At 42.8% G+C, this 27,665-nt stretch overlaps 1 protein-coding gene across 1 annotated transcript in view; it reads left to right on the top strand.

Moving 5' to 3' along the window:
- The window catches only part of mei-41 (ATR serine/threonine kinase meiotic 41), a 117,106-nt gene extending 89,666 nt beyond the window's left edge, over window positions 1–27,440 (top strand). The window contains exons 48-62 of the mRNA XM_084594359.1: window positions 504–699; window positions 1,140–1,250; window positions 1,650–1,718; window positions 6,428–6,630; window positions 7,320–7,446; window positions 9,805–9,894; window positions 10,883–10,990; window positions 13,311–13,468; window positions 14,659–14,754; window positions 17,870–18,023; window positions 22,683–22,748; window positions 24,285–24,370; window positions 24,534–24,636; window positions 26,269–26,382; window positions 27,286–27,440. Of these exons, the coding sequence (XP_084450485.1) occupies window positions 504–699; window positions 1,140–1,250; window positions 1,650–1,718; window positions 6,428–6,630; window positions 7,320–7,446; window positions 9,805–9,894; window positions 10,883–10,990; window positions 13,311–13,468; window positions 14,659–14,754; window positions 17,870–18,023; window positions 22,683–22,748; window positions 24,285–24,370; window positions 24,534–24,636; window positions 26,269–26,382; window positions 27,286–27,345 (1,741 nt within the window). The 3' untranslated portion in view covers window positions 27,346–27,440. The remainder of the gene's footprint in view (window positions 1–503; window positions 700–1,139; window positions 1,251–1,649; window positions 1,719–6,427; window positions 6,631–7,319; window positions 7,447–9,804; window positions 9,895–10,882; window positions 10,991–13,310; window positions 13,469–14,658; window positions 14,755–17,869; window positions 18,024–22,682; window positions 22,749–24,284; window positions 24,371–24,533; window positions 24,637–26,268; window positions 26,383–27,285) is intronic.
- Window positions 27,441–27,665: the final 225 nt, after the last annotated feature.

Here is a 27,665-nt window from a genome sequence, read left to right on the forward strand (position 1 = left end):
GTTGAAGGGACACAGGATTCATTAAACTGCATCTGTTAGGGATCTTCACATGATGGCTATCTTTATTATTAAAAGCTTGAAGGAAAGTGAAAAAGTAGGGACCCCTTAACTGTAACTTGTTTAGACTTGCTTTTGTAACTGGTGTTCGAACCTCCTATGAGAGGCAAGGAATGAAATGGCGATTATTGCGCGCCTTTTTCCTGCAGTTACCACGTGCATCCATGGCTCGCCTATCCTAGATTCAGTGGAAATTTTCTTACCATCCTCCTAGCTGTTTTGTTTGGAGGCAACATGGCTGCTGCCGGTTGATCTTCATAGTGTAAGAAACACCTTTGAGATATTGTGTCCCTCTCCATTCACAGTGCCATTATTACTGTTGTGGTGAAATTATGTACTAGATCAGTTGAAGTGCAATTTGTGCTTTAGCACACGCATTTTACATGGCCATATAAATGGTGCAAGCAAATATAGGCGTGTTATTTTTTCCGCGCACGTGCTCGCAGGGACACGATGGTGCATGTGGTGCGGCACTATGGTGAATCCCTGCGCTACGGCTGCCAGCACATGTACCACTCCATGCCACGTATGCTGTCCATCTGGTTCGACCTGGGCTCCCAGGTGGCCGAGATGGGACGGGCACGTCGCGTGCCGCCAGAGCTGAGCAAACTCGAAGGGTACCTCAAGAACATGACAGACAGGGTATGCACATGGCATTCGTTTGTTTTTGTTTTTTCAGGGCTGCCATCCTTTCTTATGAGCCAGACTAGTTAATCGGGATCTTTGCTATGCCAACACTTTTGTGCAGGGTGAAGGTTGTGGTGTTGTTTGCAGAGATCGAGGTGCAGGTACTGTCTTCTTGATAAACAGGGTTGGCATCATTGTGTCATGACCAAAATATTTATTCACAGGCAGGTGAAGTTTTTCACATCAGGTGGACATTTTATTTATTTTTTGAGAGTGACGTTTCTTTCAAAATTTTCACTGCCATAAAGGTAACCACAAAATATTAAAACTACTGGGAACCTGGTTACATAAGTCTGTTAGTATGGCCTAAAGAAGTCATTCGCAAAAGAGTCTTATCCTTTTGTGTGCATTATTTTTAAACATGCCCATTTGTGCCAACCCCCATGTTTTTCCAGGTGCTGGGCATACTCCTGAACCAGCTCCCACCGTATTTGTTCTTCACTGCAATGCCACAACTCATCTCTAGGATCTGCCACTCACACGAGCGGGTTGCAGCAATGTTGAAGGTGTCTGCTTACGTACTGTTCATGTATTTATTTTCTAGTTACTCGGGATTCACTTGAGGCTTAATGTGATGGTATTGCATGTGTGTAGTCTAGTCCTTGCAACATGAAGACCATGGACTGTTTTAACGCGATTACCAGTAAAGGCCCCATTTCCCTGAAACGTGGTGTTACTGTTGTGGGCGTCGACATTGTGAGAAAAAGAATTGCAGACACACAAATTCAGGTAGTGAGTAAGTGAGCAGCAAAATGCATGTATGCAAACTGCAAGAGCCACTAACATCGCTACTTCATACCCTAAAGATGGAGCTTAAGTGTCCCCCATATTTTTGTCAGCATTTATCAGTGTATGCTTGAGCTAAAGTTCTCGCCCCCCTTTTTCCATGGACTTTTTCTATCCAGGAGATCATTGCTCGGCTACTTGCTACATACGCACCACAAGCAGTATGGATGATGATCGCAGTGTCTAAGGTCAGTCTCCTGCACTTTGGTTGATCTTTAAAACATTTCTCTCTTTTGCTCTATGTTGGTTTCAGTTTTTAGTTCGGGCCTGACTCTTATATCGCTATGGGGCATGCTGATGGCTGTCTGCATTACTGCGTTAAAACAGTGAAACCTTGTTGATGCTTTCTTTGAAAAAAAATATGGGAAAAAAAGACCATTATCAGTGCAAACGTCATCAGGGCAAGCAGGAGCAACCCAGATTTTAAGAAATGTTACCTAGATATTATACAACACATTTATTAGAACTTTCACTATCCAAATTGCCGGTCAGACCTTGTGAACAGAGTCTGCAGAGCTTTTCTAGTGTTTGTTATTAGGCTTCTATCCCCATTTGTTGACCTTAGTGCAAAAGAAATTTCTTAATACATATCTGCACAGTGTGGCAAGGTTGAAAATGCTAGGGATGAGTGCTGTGTTCTCCTGTTCTCATTTTTTGGTGCTCCGCCCCATGCACTTGTGTGCTGCAGCAAAGCCATTCTCTAGCATGTTCTCATGCTTGTGTTATGCCTTCACTCATTGTTAGTTGAATGCATTGTTGAAAAGCCACTCCAGCAAATGACTGGCTCTGTGCTATTGTGTGCCTCTCCAGGCACTGCTCATTCTTACGTTAGAGGGGCCGAAGTGAATTTCAAGCACTGTAGGTTTTTGCCGACAGTTTCTTCCTTTTTTTTTTTTATAAGCATATGCAGTCATTTTTATGTGTCCTGATGCAGCAAACTATTCTCAGTGAGTGAGATGGCGATTGCACGCCAGCAAAGGTGATGAAACGATTTGAGTTTCTGCACTTATTGCAGAACAGGATGTGCACCTCCTCAACATACAGTTTAATGGGCCATGATTACCACTTCATCCAAGAAACACAAAACTCTGGTGCCATTCAGTGACAAAAGCTAAGCGCATTTAATCGTCTGTTCAAAATTTATGTTGCTTTTTGGTTAGGTTTAGCTTGTTTTGTGAGGCTTTTAATATTAAATTTATGATCATAATTTCTACGGTGTTGCGGTGTTCAGTTTTCCTTTCCATTATAATCTCATTGTATGTTTTTATCACTTGTACGCCCCCTACACGAACCTTCTGCTGATGGTGATACAACCAGAATTTTACAAACTTTTGAGCTTTCTTAGGGAATCATGTTGCCTGCGAAGTTTTAATTAGGAGAAAAACAGTGTAACTACTTTGTGGGGCATTTTTATTGCTCAAGATTTTGGTTGTGTGAACCAAGTAATTTGGCGAACCCAGAGGACATCAACCAGATTCTGCTGTAAACACTATTGCCTTCATAACAGAAATGTTTAAATGGTCAGAGTTGTATAGTAAAGTTTGTGGAAGTGTATGAAAACATTGACTCAAGAGCTAAAGAAAATGCATGCTAATCCAGGGTAAATGTATACCTGATTGTAGTCCCACAAGCAAACTGCTACAGTTAAGATGCAACTCAAGAATGGAGAGGCAAATGATGCTCAAAGAAGGCCCTTGATCTCGTGGTGTCGACATGTTGTCGTGACATTGCAATTCACCTTGCACTCGTTAGCAGCCATGGCAAGTGCAAGATGGTTGACTACGACTTCATCATGACAATGAGTTGATGCCTTCTTTGAGAAACATCTGCCACTTCGTTGTTGAGTTGTATCCAACTGTACCCTTGTCACTAACACAGTACATAATTAGCCTTGTGCAGTACATACGATGCTTAGACCTTTAAGAAAAACTGCAGCGTGCAGTCTGATAAGCTTACACAGTTGAACTCGGATATATAAAACTAGGCTATATTGCACTGTCATGTATATAGAACTCTCTGAATATTCCCTGCAAATGCTATTCAAAAATATAGATGTTGTTATCAGTTATCGATCTCCTGTTCAAGGGAAAATTCAATATATTAAACTTTGTGCCGTGCCCCTGCAAGGGGTGCTTCCCCTTATGGCACTCCCACGGTTGCTTAGCACGCATGAAGCCTGGTCGGCTGAGTTTCCTCTGGCATCTGCTGGCAGCGTTAATGGTGTAAAACCACATGACGGTGTGAATATTGAGTCCGCTTGAAAGTGGCCTTCCATTTAGATTATTGTTTTCAACACGACACTGCTGTCATGCGAAGGAGCCGCCGTTCGGTGCACCGGTTGTCGTGCTGTGAAGATGGCCTACCCGACCAAAGGCTTGAACCTGCTCTCGGAAGGCCTGCTTTTCTAAAGGCAACGCAGAAATTAACTTTATTCTAATTTTAATGGTTGTTTTTGTCTTTAGAGTGTATCAGTGACAAAATTAGGCCTCTTGAGATTGACGGTAGCTTCTCACGTAGCACTGTCCGCTGCGGCTTTGATGCAAGCCTTATCTTTAGTGGCACTTGCGCTGCGCGGCGCCAGCTCCGACGCTCCAATTTGACCCACGGAGTCGCACATGGGGGTGTGTCTAGTGAGGTCCCCTCCCCTTTTTGGCACCTGGCACGAAGTACTGCTCGGCGCGAAGGTATGCGCCTCACTGGTCAGCACACTTGCGGCGAGCAGTGTGCTACCAGTATGCCGTCAGGCAGCGCATTGCTGCAGGAAACGCGCCGCTAGCACGGATGCACCGTGCTAGTCACACTTTCAGGTTACAGAAAATCTCATTTGTTAGCAGGTCTAATATATTAAGTTATCTCTGTGTCAAACTATTTTACGATCCCCTTCGAGTTGAATATATCCAGATTTGACAGTGTTATGTTCACGTATCAGTTGTTCGTAATATTAAAATACTACAGTTAGCAAAACTTGCAACATGCGTGCCGGTGTAATTTAACATGTATACTACATACATCAGTAGCAGGCAGCAAATGACATTGATTAGAAATAGGTTAACGACCATGTGTGGTGGTAACATTGATGATCAGCTGACTGTAGAGGTAATTTAAATAACATTTCGAAAGTTTAAGGAATACTAGGAAGGTTCGTTATGTACACCAACGTTGATGTTTAGATCTATATATTTGTGCTCACAAATCATACTCTCTATATGAAGCATAACCTTTCCTTTGTCTATCATGTTCAGGTAGCAAGGCGCGTATATTTATCGTATGATAAGTAGCGAGACTAAGGATGTTAAAGAAATACATCTACTTAGGATAAGCAGTGACCAAGGATAGGTCACGAGACAGAATTGATTACAAGAGTAAAAATAGGCTGGAGAGTGTTTGGCAGGTTCTCTCATATTGTGAGTGACAGCTTGCCAGTATCCCTCAGGAGAAATTTATATAACAGCTGTATTTATGTAACAGCCGTGATTTATATAACAGTTGGCATTCAGTTGTGGAGAAGAAATGTGGAAGCTAACATAAAATGTTCAGCTTAAATTGTTAACAACACAGAAAGCTACAGAATGGATAGTGATAGGTATAACGCTGTGAGTGACCCGCTAACAAACGTGCGTTAATGTCATGCTGGTCCAAATGGAAAGAAGAAATGGCCTTTGGCAGGACATGTAATGCGAAGGCAAGATAACCAATAGCCTTTAAGGGTAATGAACCCGCTTGCAAGAGAAGGCAAATGCAACACGGGATGGCAGAAAGGTGTGCAGGTGGAATTGGGAACTGCTTAGGGATAAGTGGCCACAGTGTGGCACAGGATTGAGTTAGTTGGACGGCTGTGGGAGGATCCTTTGACCTGCAGTGCACGTTAGCCATGCTGGTGATAACGAACATTATGACGAAATGGTGGTGATCATGATGTCTATTATGTTTTTGACTTTTGTGGCTTCTTTATGGAGTCTAAATTAGCTCCCAAAATATGGTACCTTGCGCTCTTTAATTGCAAGGGTGAATGAGATGTGAGTAAAAGAAGGGCTTTTACTGTAAGCAACTGTAAAGCAGCACAACGACTGTAAATATGTCCAAAGCAGGTTTGATGTCCATTTGCTCCCACATTGATTGTGCGTCCCATCCATTGCTTATGCCTATTCTGTTTCTGATTTGTACTCCATTTGTTTGTGTTAAATATTTATGAAATGCAGTAATGCAGTGACAGCTGGCTTAAATGGGTTCCGAGGAAAACAGGCGCATGAACATGAAGCTTCTTCGATGTAAAGTGAGGGATGGCAGTAGAAAGGAGCCCCTGGAATGGACCTGTACCACTGAACACAGGAGGAAGGAAGGGAGAGGGAATGCTATAGCTTAAAGTCTGGTATACTCGATGCTAGGGCATTATCAAGAGCTGTAGTCCCTATGTAAATCCTACTATATGACTGACTTAACATGACAATAAAGTCTGCGACAGTATGGTGCTCATTCCTTTGGTAGGAGTTATTTGATGCTTACTGTAATGTATGATCGCGGAGCTGTTAGATCAGAGCTGCAAGCAGTCAATTCAGGGACAGTATGCTGTTATGGCCGGTATATCTTAAAGTAAGAGTTACATGGAACTTCTTCAGTACAGTTCGACTCAGAGGATACCAAAATTTAGTTTGATATGTGGAGTCTCTTTATATAGCTTACATATATAGCTTGATATAGCTGGAACAGGAGCTGTCATTTTGAATAGACTGAAAGTTTCGAATTAAGGGAAACTAACTTGAAAATGTTACGCTATAGTTGACCTTTGTTGCTTGACTATTGCCTACAGTGGCGACGCTATGGCACTCTTATGGTTGGTATTACAAGTAATGAACAATAGTCTGGTTTATTTGCCAAAGTACCCGCTAAATCTGCGCAGTCCTCCTACCCGATGCGGGTACAACGCTGCAAAGAGGTGTTCCAGCTAGCACGGCAGCAGAACTCGAGCCTGGCAAAGTTCCTGAACGACACGCTCAACCTGTGCGATATGCTGCTCGAGCTCTGCAACCGCCCTGTTGGGGAGACACACACACTCCAAATCTCAACACAGGTCAAGGGCCTGCACAAGATGCTGGACGATCCGTGAGTTTCTTGCTCAAGAGCTCCATTTGATATGTGTAGCGCTGGCAAATCTCGTGCTTCTTTTCAAATTGGCTGTGCTTAGGCTCATGTAAGAGATTGCCTTAATGCTCTCTTCTTTTGGGCTAATTGGTGCTATTTGAAAGGAGGAATAACAGTGCTTTTTAAATGCTTAGGTGACAGAAGAGAACTACATGGACATGTGCGGTCCATTCTTTTAATGCATTAGTATTGCATTGCTTATTATCACAAAAGTTTCCGGTAATGGCTTTGACAGTGGCGTGTGATGCCTCGATTCACAGGAGACTGGTGATGGAAATTCCCTTCTCTACTTTCAGAGGAGTTAAGGGAGAGGGGGAAGAAATAGGAAAAGAGGGTGGAGGATTTACTGCACCTTTTATTCTGGTGTTTGCTAGAGTGATGCTGTCTAAGTGACTGTTGCCTGAGTGGGAAGTAACATGTGGTAATAGAGAAGTCAGTTTGCTTGTGTGAGACAGTTGAAACTGATGGCGCTGTCAGATCCTGGGTGAAAAAAATTTCATATCTCATAGGTCAGTGCGTGGCCTCTTATGTGTGAAAAGTCAGCCGCAGAGTTTCCTAAAACAGGCCCACATGGGTGGAAACGAAAGCTGAATTTTGTTGCAAAGTGGCCACGCAATCCATTAAACTCGCAGCCACTGTTGTGTTTTCAGGAATTTCAGCCGCGTCCTGCTGCCTCTACAGTCAGCAACCTCAGTGTCTCTCCCAAGCAGCGGGACACCCAGGGACCACAAGCCATTCCCTCAAACACCCGTTCACCTGGTTTCCATCAACGACCGGGTGGGCCTCTCCTTTTTTTTCTTGTCTTAGCGTTGCCAAAGCATGCCACGTAATATTTTGCTACTGGGCTTGCATCCTACTTACTGCAGGTTGACATATTTTTGTCCCTATGGAGCAATCCTTGTTTTATAGACACATCTTATGATCGTACAACCTTGCCTGTGACTCTGAAGAATGGAAGCTTTTGGGACAAGCTACATTTAGCAAACAAAAAGAAACTGCTCTTCATGTGGGGTTGCTTCATATAACGGAGACAACGTTCGCTTTGTGGAAATCATGGCCACAATGAAAGAGGCATCCATGCAAGTTCGCCTGCTATCAGTCTAATTTGGCTACCATCATCACTTAGACCATACCCACTGCAGGGCGAAGGCCTCTCCCACATTCCTCCAATTAATCTGGTCCTGTGCTAGCTGCGTCCACTTTATTCCTGCAAACTTCTTAACCTCATCCACCGACCTATCTTTCTGCCTCCCCTTGCTACGCTCTCCTTTTGCCTTGGAATTCAATTTGTTACCCTTAGCAGATTAGTAGCCATTGGTTATCTCTTTTCATACTGCTTGCCCTGCCCAGGCCCATTTCTTCTTCTTGATTTCCACTAGAATGTCAATAACTCGAGTTATTTCTCTGACTCATTCTGCACGCTTCCTATCTTTTAATGTTACACCGACCATTTTCTGTTCCATAGCTCTCTGCGTTGTCCTCAACTTAAGTAGAACCCTTTTGTTAGGCCCCATAGGTGAGTACAGCTAAGATTTAACTGTTATATACTTTCCTTTAGAGTGATACCGGTAAGCTGCTGGTCACAATCTGCGAGTACTTGCTAAATGCACTCAATCGTAATCTGATTCTCCTAGTTATTTTCCTGTCATGGTCCGGATCTGCGGTTACCCCCTGTCCAAAGTAAACTTATTCGCCTACCACTTCTAGTGCTTCATTACCTATTGTAAACTGCTGTTCTTTCCTGAGGCTGTTGAACATTACCTTAGTCTTATGCATATTGATTTTGAGGCCTGTCTTTCTATTTTTCCTGTTTAAGTCATCATTTATTCTTTGCAGTTCATCTCCTGAGTTACTTAACGAGGCAATGTCATCAGCATATCGCAGATTACTAAGGTATTCTCCACCCATCCTTATCCCTAACTGCTCCCATTCCAAGCCTCTGAATACTTACTTTAAGCAAGCTGTGAATAGTACTGAGGAGATCAGGCCTCCTTGCTTCACACCTTTCTTTATGGGAATTTTGCTACTTTCTTTATGCAGAACTATGGTTGCTGTGCAGCCACTATAGATATCTTCCAGTACTTTCACATACGGCTCATCTACACCCTGATTTAGCAATGCCTAGATTACTGCCGAGATTGCTAGTCAGTCGAATGGTTTTTCGTAATCAGTGAATGCTATGTATGAGAGCTGGTAATATTCCGAGCATTTTCTATCACCTGGTTGATGATATGGATACGATCGATAGTAGAGTACCCTTTCCGAAAACCTGATTGATGCATTGTTTGATTTAAGTCTAAGATCGCCCTGATTTTATTAGCGATTACCTTAGTAAATACCCTGTACGTAACGGATACTAATTTGACCGTGCCTTTGCTCAAACTTTCAGTACTTCATTGCCTCAGTTTCATTATGAAAATTACGACGAATGCAGTCACATCTGGTAAAAACACAAGTAGAACTGCACAAAGGAAAGATAAATGGAACGCCTTGTGCATGGAAATGCTAAGTATTATTCTTGATTGTGTAGTATAGCAGACTTTACATTTTTTTGAGTGGCTACTGTATTTACTGAGTTCTAACAGGACCTTCTCAAGGAAAAAATATTATTGAAAATTATACTATGTGCACTTAAGAACAGAGTACAAAAACTATTGTCATCAGTATCATTAACTGGCGCCTCGGTGTTTCTCGCACATCAGTATTGCCTACCTAGCCACACAGCCTCCTGAAGTTTTCTGGATTTCCTGTGTCACTTCAATTGTCATTGCATTGTGCAAACTGGCCACTGTGCAGCGCTTAAAGATGGCCTTGTTGCGTCCTTCATTTTTCGCTTTAAGCAGTAAATATTCTGTGGTTTGCGACAAAAAAAAAAAAAACATTGGTATTAAACTTCTCTGAGTGCAGTAAGCACTTCAAAGGTCAGAGCCTGGCTCCCAGGCGCTGCTAAATAAGGTGTGACCATCTGTTTTGGTTTCAAAATATAGAGTATCTTGGTGTGCACCATTTGATCGTGACGCTGGTCTCTCTTGTGTGCATCCTAAGGAGCAACATTTGGACGCTTTATAACAGAAGAACTTATCAGGAAAAGTTCAAGCATGTACAATACTATGTTTTATCTCTTTCTGGCTGTAGGTTGACGTGCTGTCTTCACTTCAGAAGCCCAAAAAAATTACCGTAAAAGGCAGTAATGGCAAAACTTATGCCATGATGCTGAAACCAAAGGTTTGTTATCCTGACTTCACTGGCTTTCCAGCTCACTTACTTTTGTGCGACATTTAAGTCGACTGACCGCATGTAAAATGTGGTGTTATGCTCTGACAGAAAGCATTCATTGCAAATTTTTCTTTGAAGCAACCAAGGTAGGCACAGCAATGGGAAGTCGGGCAGAGGTTGCATTCGTGCGCAATGAATCGCAGTGTACTGAGCTTGTTGTCTTGTGTTCTCTTGAAAAGGTGCAGCTCTTTATAAACAGTTTTAAAAGGCACTGTTGGCAACTCTACCCTATCTTAATTCCTTTAAAAGTTGATTAAAAATGTGTTTATGGATGTGTTAATGTTTGTCCGGCAACAAAAGACACATTTGTTGCAGTGAAAGAGTTGGGTTTCAAAATTTTCTCTCCACTTTATTTGAACTATTATATCTACATCAAAAAAGACTCCTTGATCACTTTCCTGAAGTGAATGGCATGCCCTTTGAGATCTGTGCCCTCTGGAGATTGTGGGACATCTGATGCCACCATTCTGCTAGAGCAGTTAGATTTAACCTTGATGTTTACTTTGATGCTTTTACTTTAACGAGTGCTTTTACCCTAAGCCAATTTTCCTGGAGGGTCAGAGGTGCGTCTTGCGGTGGTATCCTCCTAGTTTGGGAGGCGGGGAAGTGGCTGGAAGGTGATGCTTCTAGAAGGCAGCTGGCTTTCCCGCTCTGCCTTTGAACTTGAATTTGCCATCACGTGGTGGGGGCACCATTTTGCATAAAATCCCAAGTCGGCGTTGTTGGCGCTAGTTTTTCACTTAATGTTATGGCTTACAAAAGGTATTCTAATGAATACTATATGTGTGACTAGGGCAGTGATTGAGTGAGTAGCAGTAACCTTAAAGTAAGGTTGAAAAATGAAGCTCATGGTTTACCAGGGTTGCAACGTCCTTGTACCTGTATCTCTTTAGAAGGGGAGTGTTTTACATTCATTGTCCCTTTTTTGATCACCCAGGATGACCTACGCAAGGACTGTCGGCTTATGGAATTCAACAACCTCATGAACCGCTACCTGAAGAAGAGTGCCGAGGGTCTTAGACGAAGACTGCACATTCGTACCTACGTATGTTGTGCTGCGCATATTTTCAGTTAGCAAGCATAATTATCATATGCCTTTGCTTCTTGTGCACAAATCATCTGCCTAGTGCAGATGTGGCAGCACGATTGTCTCTGCTTACCTTTTGCTTTTCTGAACATGATCACTTTGGTTTGGAGTAAACACATGACACACTTGACCAGGGGTTTGTAACTGGTAACATACTTTCTGAACTTTCAAATTTTGAGTCATGTAGAATTCTTGCTTTTACATTGAATGCGCTCTACGCTTCAGCTGAGTCATCAGCAGTGCTATTTGCTGGACTGTACATCTTGAGTGCTTTCAGGGTAGTGGCGCTGTTAAAGAACCATAGGCCACTTTCTTTTTGCAGTTGCTATGCTGCCATGGGGAGAGGTGAAACATCTTCAATGCTACACGAAGTGCAGTGCTTGAAAGACAGGATAGCTCACAGAAGCTGGAGGTGCTCTCAATCTGGCACTGGGGGCAGAAACTCAAGGTCATCATTATGCACTAGCTTCTCCTTTATTTTGTTCTTTTTTGAAAGCCATTCTTTACTTTTTATCCTTCATCTTATCCTTAGGGTTATTCATTAAGCTTTTGGAATACCATGCATTTCTTTTTTTCCAAATATTGCCTGGATGTGGGCCTTGAAGAAGTCAGGCCTTCATGCATTGTTGAATACCACTAGAACAAACGTCAAAATAATGCCAGAGCTAGGAACAAGTTACAAACATTTCTGTTATTTATTTTTTGCCGTTTTCATTCTCTGCTTTCTGGTGACCACACCTCATCAGCGTACTCACAGACATGGTTATCTTTTATACTGTCAGTAACAGTAACTATATGTTTGCCTAGAGCAAACATCACATGTTTTTTTCTGTGCGAACTCATGATAGAGATGCCCCCTTCACTCATCCATTCGCCATTTTATGGCTGTCCTCAACCAGCTATTTAGCCTACGAGTATTGAAACTTTACTTTGTACGGGCAATTAATGTGCGCGTCAAGCAGCTGCAGCATTCTCATCATGTCTTTAGGGGATTATATGCAAGCAGCAGCAACAGTGGATGACAGTGGTGTGTGGCAGAAAAACAGTCACCACCATCTGGTAGCGCATTAAGAAGCCCTTGCATGACTGCTTCATTTCTCTCTCCCCAATATTGATCTCTACATTCTGAAGTGAGTGCAGACCTTACGCGAATAAATAGGATGTAGACTGGTTTTTTGTTTGCTAACAAACCTGGCATACGATAATGGAGAAGGTTTCCCAAAGCTCTTCCAGTGGAAGAACTTCCGTAACCATCGGTACAGTGCCGCCAGTGATAGCATTTGTGACACCTATTTTACCAGCATGCATTGCCTGCTTAAAATGTCAGTGAATGTCACAAGAAGCAAGACAGACAAGCTCAAGAGGCAGTAGTGGGACTGCAGACCCTCCTAAATGATTCGACTATGCAAGAAATAGCCAGTTCCTGCTTTTATCAAGACCATCAACATTGCAGCCTAATGTGCAGAAGGCGCAGTTGTAGACTGTCAGGCCACCTGCACCCAGCAATTCTCATGCTTTTCATTGACCTCTTCCTTTCAACTGAGCGGAATGGTACAAACTGGATTCAGCAATTACAAGGCTTCTGCTGTAATAAGGTGAGACCACTGAGGCTAGCCGAGCACTCGAAATACGACGACGAAAACCCATGGCGTATCATTAGTAGCTGAGTCTTTCTTGCAGAAATGTACGCTGCAGAGAAGCAAATGCAGCACACACTCTTAGTTTATCACCTCTCCCCTAGCAATCTGAGCCAACAAACACAGTACTAAAGAGTTTATGTAGCAAGCACCTCCTCTAGAGGGACAACACTAATAGGTTCACTTGTACTTGACTGAAAACGAAACTATTTGGGAGCCCAACTGCAGCATCGCTGGAGCACAGAGGGGTTTGTCGTAAAGAAGAATACAGGATTCTGCAAGTGTTTTCCTCTTCTTTGCAGTGCATAATGCCACAAGCATGGTGGCATTCTGGCCTGTGGAGAAATGACTCGCAAAATCTTTTTCATGTAAATTATTGATATGCAGAGAAAGCGAGATAAGTTCGTCATATCTGTAATAAATAGCACTTTCATCCTGCTACTGTACGCTGTAAGGTTATTATACAAGATCGAAGGTGGTGCAATCTCAACAAATCAGTTCAGCAGAGAATTTCAAGCAAGTATCATCTGTATGCACTACTCCTTCTTGGCCACAATATTACGTTCACCTATGCACTTTTGTATATCCCATATTGTAGGTTACGTGATGCCATTTCTTTTGTTGTGTTCCTTTAAACTCAGAACGTGGTCCCCCTGAATGAAGAGTGCGGCATCATTGAGTGGATCCCGGACCTGCAAGGATTTCGACTCATCCTGAACCGCATCTACCGGGAAAAGGGAATGCTTGTCCCTGGGAAGGATATAAAGGACATGATGCCTGACATCTCTGCTAGCGTCGAGTGTGTATTGTGTTCCGTATCTATGCATGAATCACCTGCTAGTCATTGTGATGCTAACTTAGTTGCGCTACTGAAAGGTATTTACATGTAAGTTCCATGGCTGTGTGTTTTTTTTTTTTTTGCTTTCTGTGGATCTCTTGGTTACAAGAAGAAAGAAAGGCAAAAGTAGGCAATGTATGTGTGGAGGCAAAGAATACTACTACTGTGGTCACAAAATAATCTTCTTTGTCTTACCATAACCAGTCTCTACAATAAACATACCATTAATTGCAGTTTCACCAGCAACTTGGAACCTCCTGTGTTAATAGTGGTGTGAGGATGTTTATGGAAAAAGTCAGTAGCAGTGGTGGCGTAGGTTCTGTGTTAGGCCTGTGCGATATCTGCAAACTGCAGTTTTTTGTTGTTGTTATTGGAAACCTGATGCCAGAGAGCAGGCAGCCCACGACATGAGTATTCAAGAAGCATTTTGCCATGCAAGAGAAAGAAGATTAAAAGAGGCTCTCAGCTGCCTGCACATGTCAGATGCCTGTTCTTTTGAGTTGTATTTTACAGGTAGTGGCCATTTGACTGCTGTTGCAGCTACAGATGGTGCATTAAGACAATAAGACTGGTAATTACTGGGTAAGAATTGGGGCTGTTCGGGTTTGTTAAAGCAGTCAATGTTCCTCATGCATGAAAAGTTGACTATATGTATATATGCGCACAATATGAGCTACAGCGCTCTGTTGGCCACTTTATCGAGATGGCGCGTGACACCGAGTGAATGCGCCACGCTGGTCAGCACCAGGCAAGACGGTATGTTTCTGTCAGGCCCACTTTCCACTCTCTAGTTTGACTTTGCAATGAATAAGCATACAAACATAATGTAAGATTTTCTATTTTCTTGAAGGCTGCTCTGAATAGCTTTAAGCAGGCTGTACGTCTAATTAGTTACAGAGAGCACAAGAACCTCTTTGCAGTGCCAGGCACATGTGAAACATTGCAGCGTATGCTGCTGGCATTGCTCAGTTTTCTAGGACTTGTTGTTGTCTGCAGCAGAAAATACAAGGTTATGGTGGCTTTTAGCATCTGCCTAATGCTTCTGGGAGGCAGTCTGGCAAACAGAGAAGGATGCTCTTTGCTCAGTGCTACACAATTGCAGCCGTATCATAAGTGGCATAATGGCATTGCTTTGTTTGTTCAATATGCAGGGAAAAACTGGCCATATTCAAGGAGAAATTTCTTCCAAGATTCCCTCCTGTTTTTGTTGAATGGTTCCACAAGAACTTCCCGGACCCAACTGCCTGGTGGGTACTAGCCACAGTTAATCTATGGTCGACTATGGATACTTCCGTCTCGAAAAGGGGCGAAAATTGTTCGAGTGACGTGGAGGTTGAACTAAGGGGAGCTTCTCCAATACCGTATTTTCTGGTGTATAACACACAACCCCCTCCAAACCACAATTTTTCTTCTAAAAACCACACATAAGATGAACTTTTTCAGTGGGTAAAAAACTAGTTGAGGATCACGCCGCGAGAAAGTGCAACGAAAATACATGCTTGTCGCGGACGCAGCATATGCACATATCCGTGATGCACAGTGCTCACGCAGGTGCATGTAGTGTCAAAAGTCTTAACAGTACTTTTCAAAAACATTTTACCGGAGAAAAAAAGAGAGGGACAATAAAAAGAGAATTTCCTGGCCTTCGTGCATTGTCAACTTCATTGCCTGGAGCACACTGGCGGCTCTGCGCCAGTCAGGGATAACTTTTTCGCTAACCGCAAACTGCCTTCGTGGAACCCGGTACCCATGCTCCTTGGCAAATTCAACTGCACACAGCTTTAATTTCGTTGCCGTAATGTTTTCGTCTCTCAGGGGATGTCATGGTTACCAAAAGATAAGGCATGATGCGACAGACATGAAGCATACATAGTGGTGGTGGTGAAAACCTTTTATTGGTATGAAGGCCAAAAGTAAAGAAAATGCATAGCAGCGTTGCGGGCGGCGTTCGAGCTGCCGGTTGTGGTATCCAGGCCGTGAAGCCGCTACAGCCATTAATGCAATGAAGATGCCATGGCGGACGGAAATGACGCGAATGGAAGCGGCTTGAAAATTAAAGCTTGTTACTGGCAAGCTATCATTTTTAAAGGAACAGCTTATTTTCCTCCTTCAAGATTAAAGCGTCTATATAAACATATGACCTTCGCTTTGCTTTTGCAATACTTTTGAGTTCTTTTGAAATGCAATTACTGTGCATGGCAGAAGATGGCGAGCAGTTGTGGCATGTAATTTTCCTGCTTGGGCGCATGCCTGCGCTGCCCATCCGATATTTTGCCATGTAAAAATTGAAAATTGTTGAGTTCAACGTCCCAGAATGGCTTATGGGCTATGAGTGAAATAGTTTTGGGCTCCGAATTAATTTAGACCACCACCGTCTCTTAATGTGCGCTGACACCGCGCAGCGCACAGACACCTTTCCGGACGCAGACTGGCGTGGCCGACGCGGTCCGGATTTGTTCTATACATAAGTTGCACCAGTGTATTAGATGCAGTGACGAAATTTTTAGAAAAAAAAACCCACAACTTGTACACCAGAAAATACTGTACTCTTGCTTTGCCCGCCATGTTTCACCCACACGCGATGATATTAAGTGGTTTTTGATAAGGTAGGAGCGGATAAAGGGTTGCTAGCCACACCTGTCCGCACCTTTTACTCTTCCAGTGTGGCATTCTGTGCATGCAAATTGGCACCGCACTAGTATTCCCATATCCCACTAACCGATAGGGCCAACCACTCTATTCTAAAGTTCGCTGCTAGTTTGTTAAGCGTCGTGCTTCTTTATGTCCAAAACCACAGTTTTCTGCTGTCTAGCATACAGTACCAATACCGTCTGCGCGGCCTACATGTTATGCCACGAACCATTAGTCAGTTCTAAGCTAAGTTCTTGGAATGAATGGTTCTAAGCTACCATGTCACAATGCATGGTGCTTGATGTCACCTGCGCCAGTGTTGTAGTGAATAATTTACATATACGAAATATTCACAAACATTTAGTATGTATAAACATTGACAAATGTCTGATCACAAATGTGCATCCTAATAAGGACCATAATATAAAATATCAACACTTGGATGCCACATTATCTTTCTTCTTTCTAAGAAAAAGATTGTCTATTCATGAAAAGCAGGTGTTACATAATTCATACAAAAGGAGGTCTAAGAGCTCAAGGCTGAATTGGAACATCATATAGTTGAAAGTATAAACTTATGTGCAATAATATTAGAGCAGCAAACACACTCATATAGTTAAATCTCGTTACAAGAGACACTCGGTTATAAGAGACATTTGAAAATGGTTTGGTTGGTTTTCCTATTTCTGCCATGTTAACAGCATTGCATACAAGAGACATGGTTACAAGAGACACTCGGTTACTAAGGACAACTTTTTCAGGTCCATGGAGTAAATTCTTCACTATTTAGAAGAGACACAACCCAGGTGTGCTCATGCAATGCAGCTGAAGCGTACCAACTCGTACATGATGCACTTCAGATTCCCTTAGCTAAATTCTGTTCCATATCAGTGTCCTTTTTGTTGTGTATGTCAGGAACTGAGGAGTGCTTCCTCATGATTGGAAAGTCAAAACGGCATCGCATTACTGTTACCTACGAAGCAAATCAAAATGCATGAATGACATCCAGCATTTTTAACTCCTCACTGTTAAAATTTGATCACAAGGTGAAAGCTTAGAATCCTGATGTTTTTCTCTTTGTGAATCATCTGAGGGTGACGAGCCTGTAAGCATCCGAGGTTGACGAGCATGCAAGACTGCCTCAAAGGTATTAGAGCAACAGGAAGGCTTGCAAAGTGAAGTGCTTTACCTTCAGAATTTGGGAAGGAATACACTCTGCACTCACAAAAATACATACTAGTATGAATAACTCCTTTAAGCTTTTCTGAACAATTTCCTATTAATGCATGTGAATGCATTTGTATACTGATGTGCAGTAAACTGATCAACACAGTGATTTTAGAATTTTTGGTTACAAGAGACATGTTTTTCGGGTCCCTTGAGTGTCTCTTGTAGCGAGGTTGTGGCAGTTAAAGAAAATGAGAGAAAATTGAACACCTCATAAGCGGCCGTTGCTGGTTAAAATAAAATACAAGAAAGTTTTGTATGATCTTATAAATCATCCTGACATACATATGAAAAAAAAATTGTTTGTTACTTTTATTACAATATTGCAATAATATGGATAACAGTTGCTGTTCGAAGCAGAAAGGTGATGGGTATTGTTTGACATGGGAAGGCAGGTGTTGTTAAGTTTACAGTGGTGCAAAAAGAGCCATGCGCTTGCCGTAGTTCGTGATATGCCATGTTGTAATATATGTTTACTTTTGCATTTATGTCTGAATCTTTCAGGTACACTGCAAGGCAGTCATATGCCCAAACAGTAGCTGTCATGAGCATTGTTGGTTTCATCCTGGGCTTGGGCGATCGGCATGGCGAGAACATCCTGTTCGACGCCTCCTGCGGCGATGCTGTACATGTTGACTTCAACTGTCTCTTCAACAAGGCATGAGTCATATACTGAACCTTTGAAATTTAGCTTCGGTCACCTTCTGTCAATTGGAAGTGTGGTTTGAACGGAGTGAATAAGAAATCTGAGACTGCTGTTTGTCCGAGTGTCAGTTGATAAACATATTTTGTAGGCCTTTTCTAGGATTATCATAAGGCGCAAAACAACGTCAAACTATATCGCAGTGCTGTATGACAATATTTTTTTTTTCTGATATGTATTAGAATAATGGAGATACTATAGGGAAATGACTGTGACAGTTCTCCTTCCCACAGCAGAAAGAGATAGAGCCACGTCATTTTGAGTAATGGTAGGAATAGAGGTGTGGTCAGTAGCCATATTCCGCAGCCCTAAACGTTATCTTATAAAATGGTCTCATTTTGCTGCCCTCCTCAAAGTAGCCCCTGTACATGAACATTGTCACAACAGTACTTTGCAATGACTTTCAAGAGGGGGAAAAAAATGAAAGAAGGTGCCATGTTGAAGGCCTTCTTTCTGAAATAAACTTTGTTGTACTGGACTGCAGGCTATTTTAAGCTCTTCTAAAACATCACATATGGGATTTTGTTTACACTACTTGGTATAATTAATGTTTTGACTTATCAGCATAAGCATGTTGATGTCTTGTCAACGCAAGGGCCAACACAAGAGAGTGACATACAATGAACACTCACTTTCAACTTTGCTGCTATTTTGTGAAAACCAGCCTGCTTGTTTAAAGGTTGGTACTCTGTGTACAGCCGCCAGTACGCTTAACATGAATGCTCGAGCACATTGCCTTGCGAATTTAAACGCCGCTAAGCACTGGTCGACAAGTTCGACAACCCTCATATATACCTGACGGGCACCAGCAGTCTCCACAGGCCCCAAATATTGGCCGCGAGCTCCATCACTGGATTTGGCGGCGCTAGTGTCGACCTAGGTGAGCAAGTGGGATTACGTGACCCCACTTACTGCTGCTGAAGCAGGCGCTGGATTAAATTTGTGCTTTTTACAAATTAAATGTCGTGGTTTTCTCTGAAGTTTTGCTTTCTGATCTGTGCCAGCATCGCACACTTTCATCTTGCGTCGGCGCTGTTGCTGCTTTAGTTTAAGTTGTTAAAATGGTCTGTTACTGCTCTGTAGACGCCACGGAAACCGGCGCAGGTTCCCATTTCCACCCGAAAAAATTAGATAAGGAAGCTTGGTTAAACAAGTTTGCAATGTGTAAAGAAGTGATGGTAATCCTTTTGTGTGCATGTTGTTCATAGAGCAAGATTTCATCTATATGGAGTTGGAGAGTTTCGTGAGTTGCAGCCGAAGGACTGGCACTAATTAAAGTTTTTTTCTTGCGCTCATCACATGTGAAGCTAACGAAGTCTGATCACTGGCAGGATAGAAAATATACAGGCGCCTTCGCCGAGCATTACCTATATACCCAGAGAAAGGAACGTTCAACATATAGTGAGGAGGCGTCAAATTTCTTCTTGATGAAGGCACTGACTCCCGCAACTGCACGTTTCTGCTGCCATGCACAGTGGTGCGCGTTGTGACTCACCTTAGGTAACTTCAGCAGTAATTTCCAATGACCGAGAAAACAAATGATCAATGCATATCATGATCTGCTCACATAATAGTCACCAAGATTAAGCGGGAAACAAACACCCACCCGAAGCTCAAGGGGCAATGATCGCTGTCAGTGTGCAGGAAGGAACGCACCTCTGCACAGCTCTTTTAAATTTTTTTCGCATCATTGCCTCTTTGAAACTTCACTATTCAAGGATCAGCCGAATTGCTCTGCTTCTGCCGGCACTGCGACATGTTCCGCATCTGTCACCACCCGAGAGCTCCACTCTGAAAAATATAAGGTTACCGATCAAAGCGGCAATTTAGCAATGAGCGTAGTATTTTCTCAAAATGATTTTTGTGATTCATGATCGCTTATTTCGGACTGGATCCGTCACATGTCCGCTTTCAACAGCAGCAACAAAAATGCTGCAGGTGTACGGCGTCTTAGCAGCAGTTCAAACTCACCGGTCTAGCTTCCACAGCTCACGGACTATGTAAAATGCTTTGTTGTCAAATAGACTTGGCCTAATACTTCAAATAGTATTCTACAGGCCTAGCGTATATGAAAGAAATAAATAAATTCAGCATTAACGTGCAGCTAAACAGCCTAGGAAAGCATTACAAAGCAGCAGTTTAACGCACGTTATCCCACTTACTGCGTCACGCGGCACTGCCAAGAGGTGGCGCCACGGTATGTCCTCGCGCCTAATACAGTCGAACCCGGATATATCGAACTCGAAGGGGATCGCGAAATAGTTCGATATATCGATAATTCGATATACGAAAATCGGCTTGTGACGGCACTTACGATGCGAAAAAACGATACCGTATTTGTCACGTAATCAACCCACTCGCATAATGAACCTACCCTCCACTTTTGCACCCGAGAATTCGAAAAAAAAAAAATGCGTTAAGGCCAGCTCGCTCACATTCAAGCGACTGAGCGATCTCAGCGACGAGCGGCAGCGACAGAGCGAAAATTTTCAAACTTGTTGGAACTGCGTCCCTCTCGCCGCATCTCATCCACAGCTCATTGGCAGCGCGCCAAGATGCTGCGCAGCGATAACGTCAGGGCGCGTTTATCTTTTGATAGCTCCTGCGGTGGCGGGGAGCGAACTTGGCAGAGTGCCCGTGATGGCTTGATTGCACAAGCCTGGTTCGATTTATCACGCCGCGCTTGGGGCGGGCGTCATGATCGCAGCAGCTGACCGCGTGCTTTCGCTGATTCATACATGCAAGGATAAACGATAAAAAAAAAAAAAAAAACATCCCCGCAAAAAAAAAAAAAAAAAAAGCCTGCCGCTTCTTAACATCCGCAGCCGCCATATCTTACGCTACGCCGCGCGTACAGCACAACGATAAAAAAGGATGACTCTCGAAAAACAAAACACAGAGCTGCCGCTTTTTAACATCCGCAGGCGCCATAGCCACGTCAGCCGCCGCGCCGCCGCACGCAGAGGGTTCGCAGCACACGCTGGAGAAAGCGTCCGACGTCTGCTGAAAACGGGCTGAGCTGGCTTGGCGCATGCGTTGCACGTGCTGAAGGAGAGAGATAGCTCGGCAAAAGAATGGGCACACCCACGCACATGGCTTGGAAACGTCATGTGTTGGCGCGCGGGAAACGACAACTGCAGATGCACGCCTTTGGGGAATGGGCACGACGCTGCAAAGACCAGCCGTCGCCTCTCATTCCTTCCGCGCGTGGCTTGAAAAAGTCACACGGCAAACGGATAAGGGTGATGCGATCGTCTTTCGGGAAGGCACACTTTTCAGTGCGTGGTGCGGAGTTCGATATATCGAACGACCGGTGAAATTGAGTTCGATATATGACGCGGCTTTCCTATACTTTTACATGGGATTTTCAAGGGGATATTTCGTGAGTTCGATATAACCAAAATCCGATATATCCGGGTTCGATATAACCGGGTTCGACTGTACCATGCGGCATGATTTCAGGCCTAGCAGCTAGTGCTGAGTGGCTCAAATATCTGTCCAGACTACGCGCTCGAGCAATCATGTCAAGCGTGCTGATGGCTGTACATTGCTGCCTGGTTTGATATTGTCCACTTATGGTTTGCTAGTACTCATAAGATGATGTGCGATGAGCTGTATATTTCTTGCTTCCATTTGATAGCTTTTGCTTACTCTTATATTGCAGAGTGGTGGTGCAACTGTCGTTCGCATCAATTTCTAAGCAGATATAACAATGTATACCATAGTCATGGTGAAATACTAAATAAGGATGTTGACCACTTTAATTTTGGCTGACTAGCATAGTTACTATACTATGTTTTTAAAATAAGTTTGGCTTAGTGTTATGGCAAAACTGAAAGTAGAAAAAGAAATGATTTTTGTATTTGTTTGAGCTGCACAAACATTCTCAATTTGTGCAGCTATGCCAGGAGCAAAAGATGTTTTGCATGACAGGCCTAACGTAGAAGACATGAATAGCTATAGTTGTTGAACATTAATGAATTGTGTGTAATTGCGGCCAAACATAAGTGTAATTAGGCACTGGCAGAAAGTGGACATTTTACAATGCCCATTGTGACTTATGATCTGTGGCTGAAGCTTGCTAAAGGGCAGTTTGGCACCGTCATCCTTAAGAACACAAGCAAGGGCAGGCAGTCCTGCCATTCCAAGAATACGGACCGCTGGGATCGTTTCCCACTGCTTGCTTCTTTCCTTTAAATCATGCTTAAATTAGGTTAACTGTTAGCCAAAGCGGTAAGTAACTGATATGCCACTGTGCATGATTTTAAGTTGGTGTTGTCACCTAACTTGTTTTTGCAGTCCTTTACATTTCTCTTTTTATCTTGTTGATTTTGTTTTCCTGCTAAAGGAGGTGATGACATCATTTTGTAATAGAAACAAACAGCGACTTGAATGGAATAGCCTGCTGGAAAATGTGCATGTCTTTGTAATTGCGAATCCTCCTTCATGTTTTCTGGCATGCCATGTGACTTTGTGCGAACTTTCTCGTAGACGCACATTGGCCTCGATTTCCTTGTCGCAAGCTGTGTAGGCTACAGAAGCACATAAGGAAAAGGCAAAGACTGCATGCAATTAAAGAGTGCAGCTCACAGCATGATCTTCTATTCATGACAGGGCGAGACATTTGACTGGCCCGAGAAAGTTCCTTTCCGCCTGACGCACAACATGGTTGACGCCATGGTGAGTGCCCATATCAAACAGTTGAACTTATTCTTAGAACATGACCTCTGCAAGAAGCAGCTACGTGTCTCAGCATATCCGCAGTGTGATTAAAGGGTGATTTGAGGAAGTGGTGGCAGTGCATGAATGCGGGATTGTCCGAGGCACCCAGAAACAGATAAAAGTGAGATACCTGCTGTGTTGATGGATATCTTCTTGCCAGTGGTCTGTTTCTGCGCGTTTTCCTCTGACTTACCTACCTGCGTGCTATTTGTTTCTCTCGTGAAAAGCCACTGGCATTGCTGCGCAGTTTAATATAATTTAATATTACATTACAGAGAGGGCAGAATTAAACTTAAGTGCACCTATATGTTTGTTGTGCAGGGCCGTATTCCATTTGCATTATCCAGAGCTATATGGCTGACCTCCATAAAGTCATTAATATGCAAGGCACTCACATTTGCGAATGCTGAAAATCGAAAGAATGTAGAAATATGTACTGTGATATTTATGAATTATCAGTCATATCTGATATCCGATTGTAACCCTTTGATACTATGTGCATTATTATATTGTGAAAACTAGTAGGACTTTTCCGTCTCAATTTCTAAATGTCTGACTAGTATTAGGGCATTATTCGGGGCTGCACCTTATTTTATAAATTTGTTATAACTAGCATGTGTTTCACACATTCCTAATATTACTTTGAGACTCTCTTATTAATTGGACAGCCAACAGCATAAGGCTCACCACAGATCTGCTCTTACATATAGCTGACTGTGAGCTAGCTGCATCAATTGTTGTGATGTTTTAGTTTCCTCATTTGACTCACTATACTCATGGACAAGTTTTTCTGGCTATGGAGACAAGGCTACGGAGGCGGAGCTTTTATCATGGTGTTACTACACCATGTAGTTCTGGCATATCTGGCTTCAGGTACGGTTTTGGTTTCAGTTCCGCCTTTACTTGAATGAATGGCTTCTAAGCCTCCAACGAAGCAGAAATGTGTTTCTTTACACTACTAAAGGTCTGAGCGAACGTACATTCGCGGTTAATGAATATCACGTGCCACGTACGCGGCTGAAACAAGTGCATTGCGAAAGCGCACAGAAACCAATGGGTAGGCGCAGCAGCAGCAGCTGACGTATCCTTCGGAAGATGGCGCAGCAATCCCGTTCACGTTGTCGTGTGCCGATATTAAAATGCACTGCACTAACGTTGTACTGGCCTATATTGCCGTACAATCTTGATGTAATAACAACATAGGCATTTCTGTAATTATATAACATTCCAGAGCACGATTCGCATAATTTATCAAGAGACTATATTCTGGTGCACAGTGAGCTGATACGTTTTGGCTCTGTAGCTTGCACAAAATCTTGTCCGAGATTTATAACAGTAATTTCCTTCAGTATGTGCTCTTTTGCTGTGCTAGTGTTTTCTTTCTCGGTCAGCTGACTGTTGGTTTTTCAATCTTATATATATATATATATATATATATATATATATATATATATATATATATATTTTTTTTTTTTTTTTTTTTGCAAATTCCAGGGCCCCCTCGGCTATGAAGGTGTTTTCAGGAAAGCTTGTGAGGTCACCTTGCGCATCATGCGCAACGAGCAGGATGCACTGATGAGGTTAGTGTTGAAGCACTCTGCGTTCAAAATGCAGCATGGACTAGTAGCACGGTATGCACAGTTCGTGTTTATTCGTGTGAATTGGTATTCTCCTTTGCATCGAAGTGAGCAACTAAACGGGCCCATTTTATAAATTTTTATATACTTTTCTTTTTTCTCACAGCGTGCTAAAACCGTTCGTGCATGACCCTCTTGTTGAGTGGAGCAAGGCCTCAAGAGGTCCCAAAAGTGTCCCGACGGAGTCTGGAGAAATCATCAATGAAAAAGTGAGTGCACTCAGAAAAGCTCTAGTTATTGCAATGAATTCATATCAGCTGCTAGTTCTGAAAGGCGGCCTGGTTAGACTGCTCTTGCTCGGGAGTGATCAAAGCACTTTCCTTACATTGCTGCTTCAGGGCCGTATGCCATCTTTACCTGTTCAAGAACAGCATTGATAGATTAGCACAACTGGGCAGGATGTGTACTTAACTAGGTCTTTATTAGCTGGTCAGAATGAAAAGGGCACATTGTTCACGTGATACATACGTAACACAGTTGGTTAGCCTCAAAGCCAGAGTAGTGTGCTGTATTAAGTGGGTAAGTATTTCGCGTTACTCGGACTCGTAACACATTCTGATGCATGTATTCGCTGTTGTGTGTGTGTAGACATATTTTTCAGTTTTTATTTTTTGAAAACTTGGCATAAATTTTGTGTGTTTCAAAATGCAATTTCATTCTTTTCTCTCTATATCTATATATATATATATATATATATTTTTTTTTTTTCAGTGATTTAATGTGGGAACCTTGTGTGATCAAAACTCACTTACAGTCTATTTCGGATATGGTAATATATTTAGAGCTGTGCTTGTAGAAGCAATTGCTATAATAGCGTTTTTCCACCTGCGACGATGGTCCGGCCGAAGACGACAAGCACGAGCTCACGCGCGAGGCACAAGCTGCGCAGATTCGGTGTCTGGCAAGATGGACCTCTACCTGCGCACAGTCTCATTACCGCCTGACTGAGCAGGCCTAGTAAAATATAGTTGTAAACACCAGGCAGGTGTGGTTCTTTTATGCCACACTATCACCAATAAAGAAGTAATGCAAGTTAAATAATACAGCTAGCCAACAAAAATGCAAGTGCAAGTTTACTTCTAACAGTTATGTTGGTATGTTATGATGTAGTTCTTCTGCGGGTCTGAGCAAGCAGGCAAAGAATCGCGTAATGTGCCTGTTGGTGGCAGTGATAGAATCGTAGCAGTAACCAGAATAGGATACTTTTTTATTATGCCCGCGCACTGTTTTCCATCAACTGTCTTTCATAACCGACTAACTGCTCTGAGCAGTTGGTGACAACAAACAGTGCTTAGCTTGCTGTTGCTTCCCAGTCTGCAAAGGCATATAAGCTAGCAAAGCAATATTTCATATCGCAAAACTGCACTGCTTATCCAACAATATCACCATCGCATCACACGCCTGGCTACCTAGTTAAATTTCCAGTTTGACTGAGTGTAATACCCAACAGTAGAGTGTGTACCCAACAGCCAGCTAGCCATGCTTTCTATGCCATGAATACTAGTCTTTTTCAATTAAAACCAAATTTTGAAAACTGAATTTGGTGTACCTTCGTCTTTTTTAATTATTATTCAAACCAAGAAGTCCAACTTCCCTTTGTGCGTTTGTTTATGTGTGTGTGTGCATGCTCTACAAGTGTGTTTTTTTTTTGTGGCTGACTCTTACAAAGGGATCCTCAGCATGTTTTTGTTGTGGTGCTTACCGAATAGGCTGGTGCATCTTATATACAGGTGTGACTTTTTTTCTAGAACTGCTGTGTAAAAGGGTGCGCGACATACGTGCAGCTTCAACTTATATTCTGGAAATGCGGTATGTTCATACATTTGTTCTTCTGTTCCCAGGCCCTTGTCAACGTAAACGGCATTGAACAGAGGCTGAAAGGCATATACAGAGGCCGCAACAAGCCTGCTGGGCCACCTCTCTCAGTTGAAGGCCAGGTAGACTCCCTAATTCAGGTAGGAATGTTGATTCTACCAATGTTGAATCATAGAACTGTTCACTTGCAGTACTACTGAATATTGACAGAGGAGCACATTGTGTTTGAAAATGTTGCTGGCAGTTCCCAGTGAATTCTTTCATTGTACCTGGCATTCTGCTGGTCGCTCTTTTCATAGCTTAAAAGAAAATTAGTATGCAGCTATGCCCATTCCGCTTGCCAGGACTGTTCTAAGTCCCTGCCAGTCAGGCTGTCCAAGCCTGTACTCTAGTGGCAAGTAACTGCTTTCTCAAAGGCCGCTGCAAAGTCTGCCTTTTAATGTGTAAGCATTAATAAGCTTATGCTGCAGAAAAGCATCCACAGAATGTGTGCACAGAAAGTGTCTGTCCATATCCCCAAAATTGGCCTCCCTGGATTCTGCAAATTTTACTTATCCAAATTTCACCAAAATTGGTCTCCAACATAATTTGAGCATGGCCAACTTATTGCCCCCCAAGTTTAGGTGGGCCACCCCTATGTTTTGCCTCTCAGGACTTCCAAAATTTGACCAATTAGTGTCTAACCTAATCTAAGTATCGCCACTCTTTGGTGACCTCTGAATTTAGGTGGGCCACCCCCAAAATTTGGCGTGCGTACACATTCTCTGTGCTTTGGCAGCTACAGGCACTTCTTTTTTCAGAATCATACTGCTGTATGTGCAAAGAGCTGCTTATCTGTGTAAATTGTGCAGAATAGTTTCTTTTTATGTTGCGCACCCCAACGTGAAGTGCAACCGCACTCATTTTGGCAGCAGCAAAGGATTTTGTTGTCATTTGTGAAAGTTTGACATTACCATGTCTCGTAATTGACATTGCCCTGTTTCATGGTCACAGAACAGTAACATCGCTCCATGTTTTTTTTTTTTTTTTTAATGCCGCTGCAGGAAGCAACCAGTGAAATCAACCTTTGCCAAATGTATGTTGGCTGGGGTGCCTACCTCTGATGCTTGTCAAGTGATAGCCAGAAGTCCTGGCCTGATGTGAGCTCAAGCTTGTTCATTTCTTTGGTTGTGTACATTATCAAGTATTGTGCTGGGATTACAGCTGCCATTACTTGATTTACATCTTTTATGAATCAGAAATGTTTGCTTTTACTATAGCATGTACACTGGACACGTTATATTTCATACCTGAACAATTTGCAGAACTGAATATGTGTCTGCACAGATTTGCTTTCATCCTGTTGGTTATGTTCTTTATCGCTACCATATGTCGTGCACACGACTGCTGTCACTTGTGCAGGTCAGCTGCATTTCTGAGGCTA

The sequence above is a fragment of the Amblyomma maculatum genome, chromosome 2 (genome assembly GCF_055883805.1).
Source record: "Amblyomma maculatum isolate TAMU_Amacu chromosome 2, ASM5588380v1, whole genome shotgun sequence".
Lineage (NCBI taxonomy): Eukaryota > Metazoa > Arthropoda > Arachnida > Ixodida > Ixodidae > Amblyomma > Amblyomma maculatum.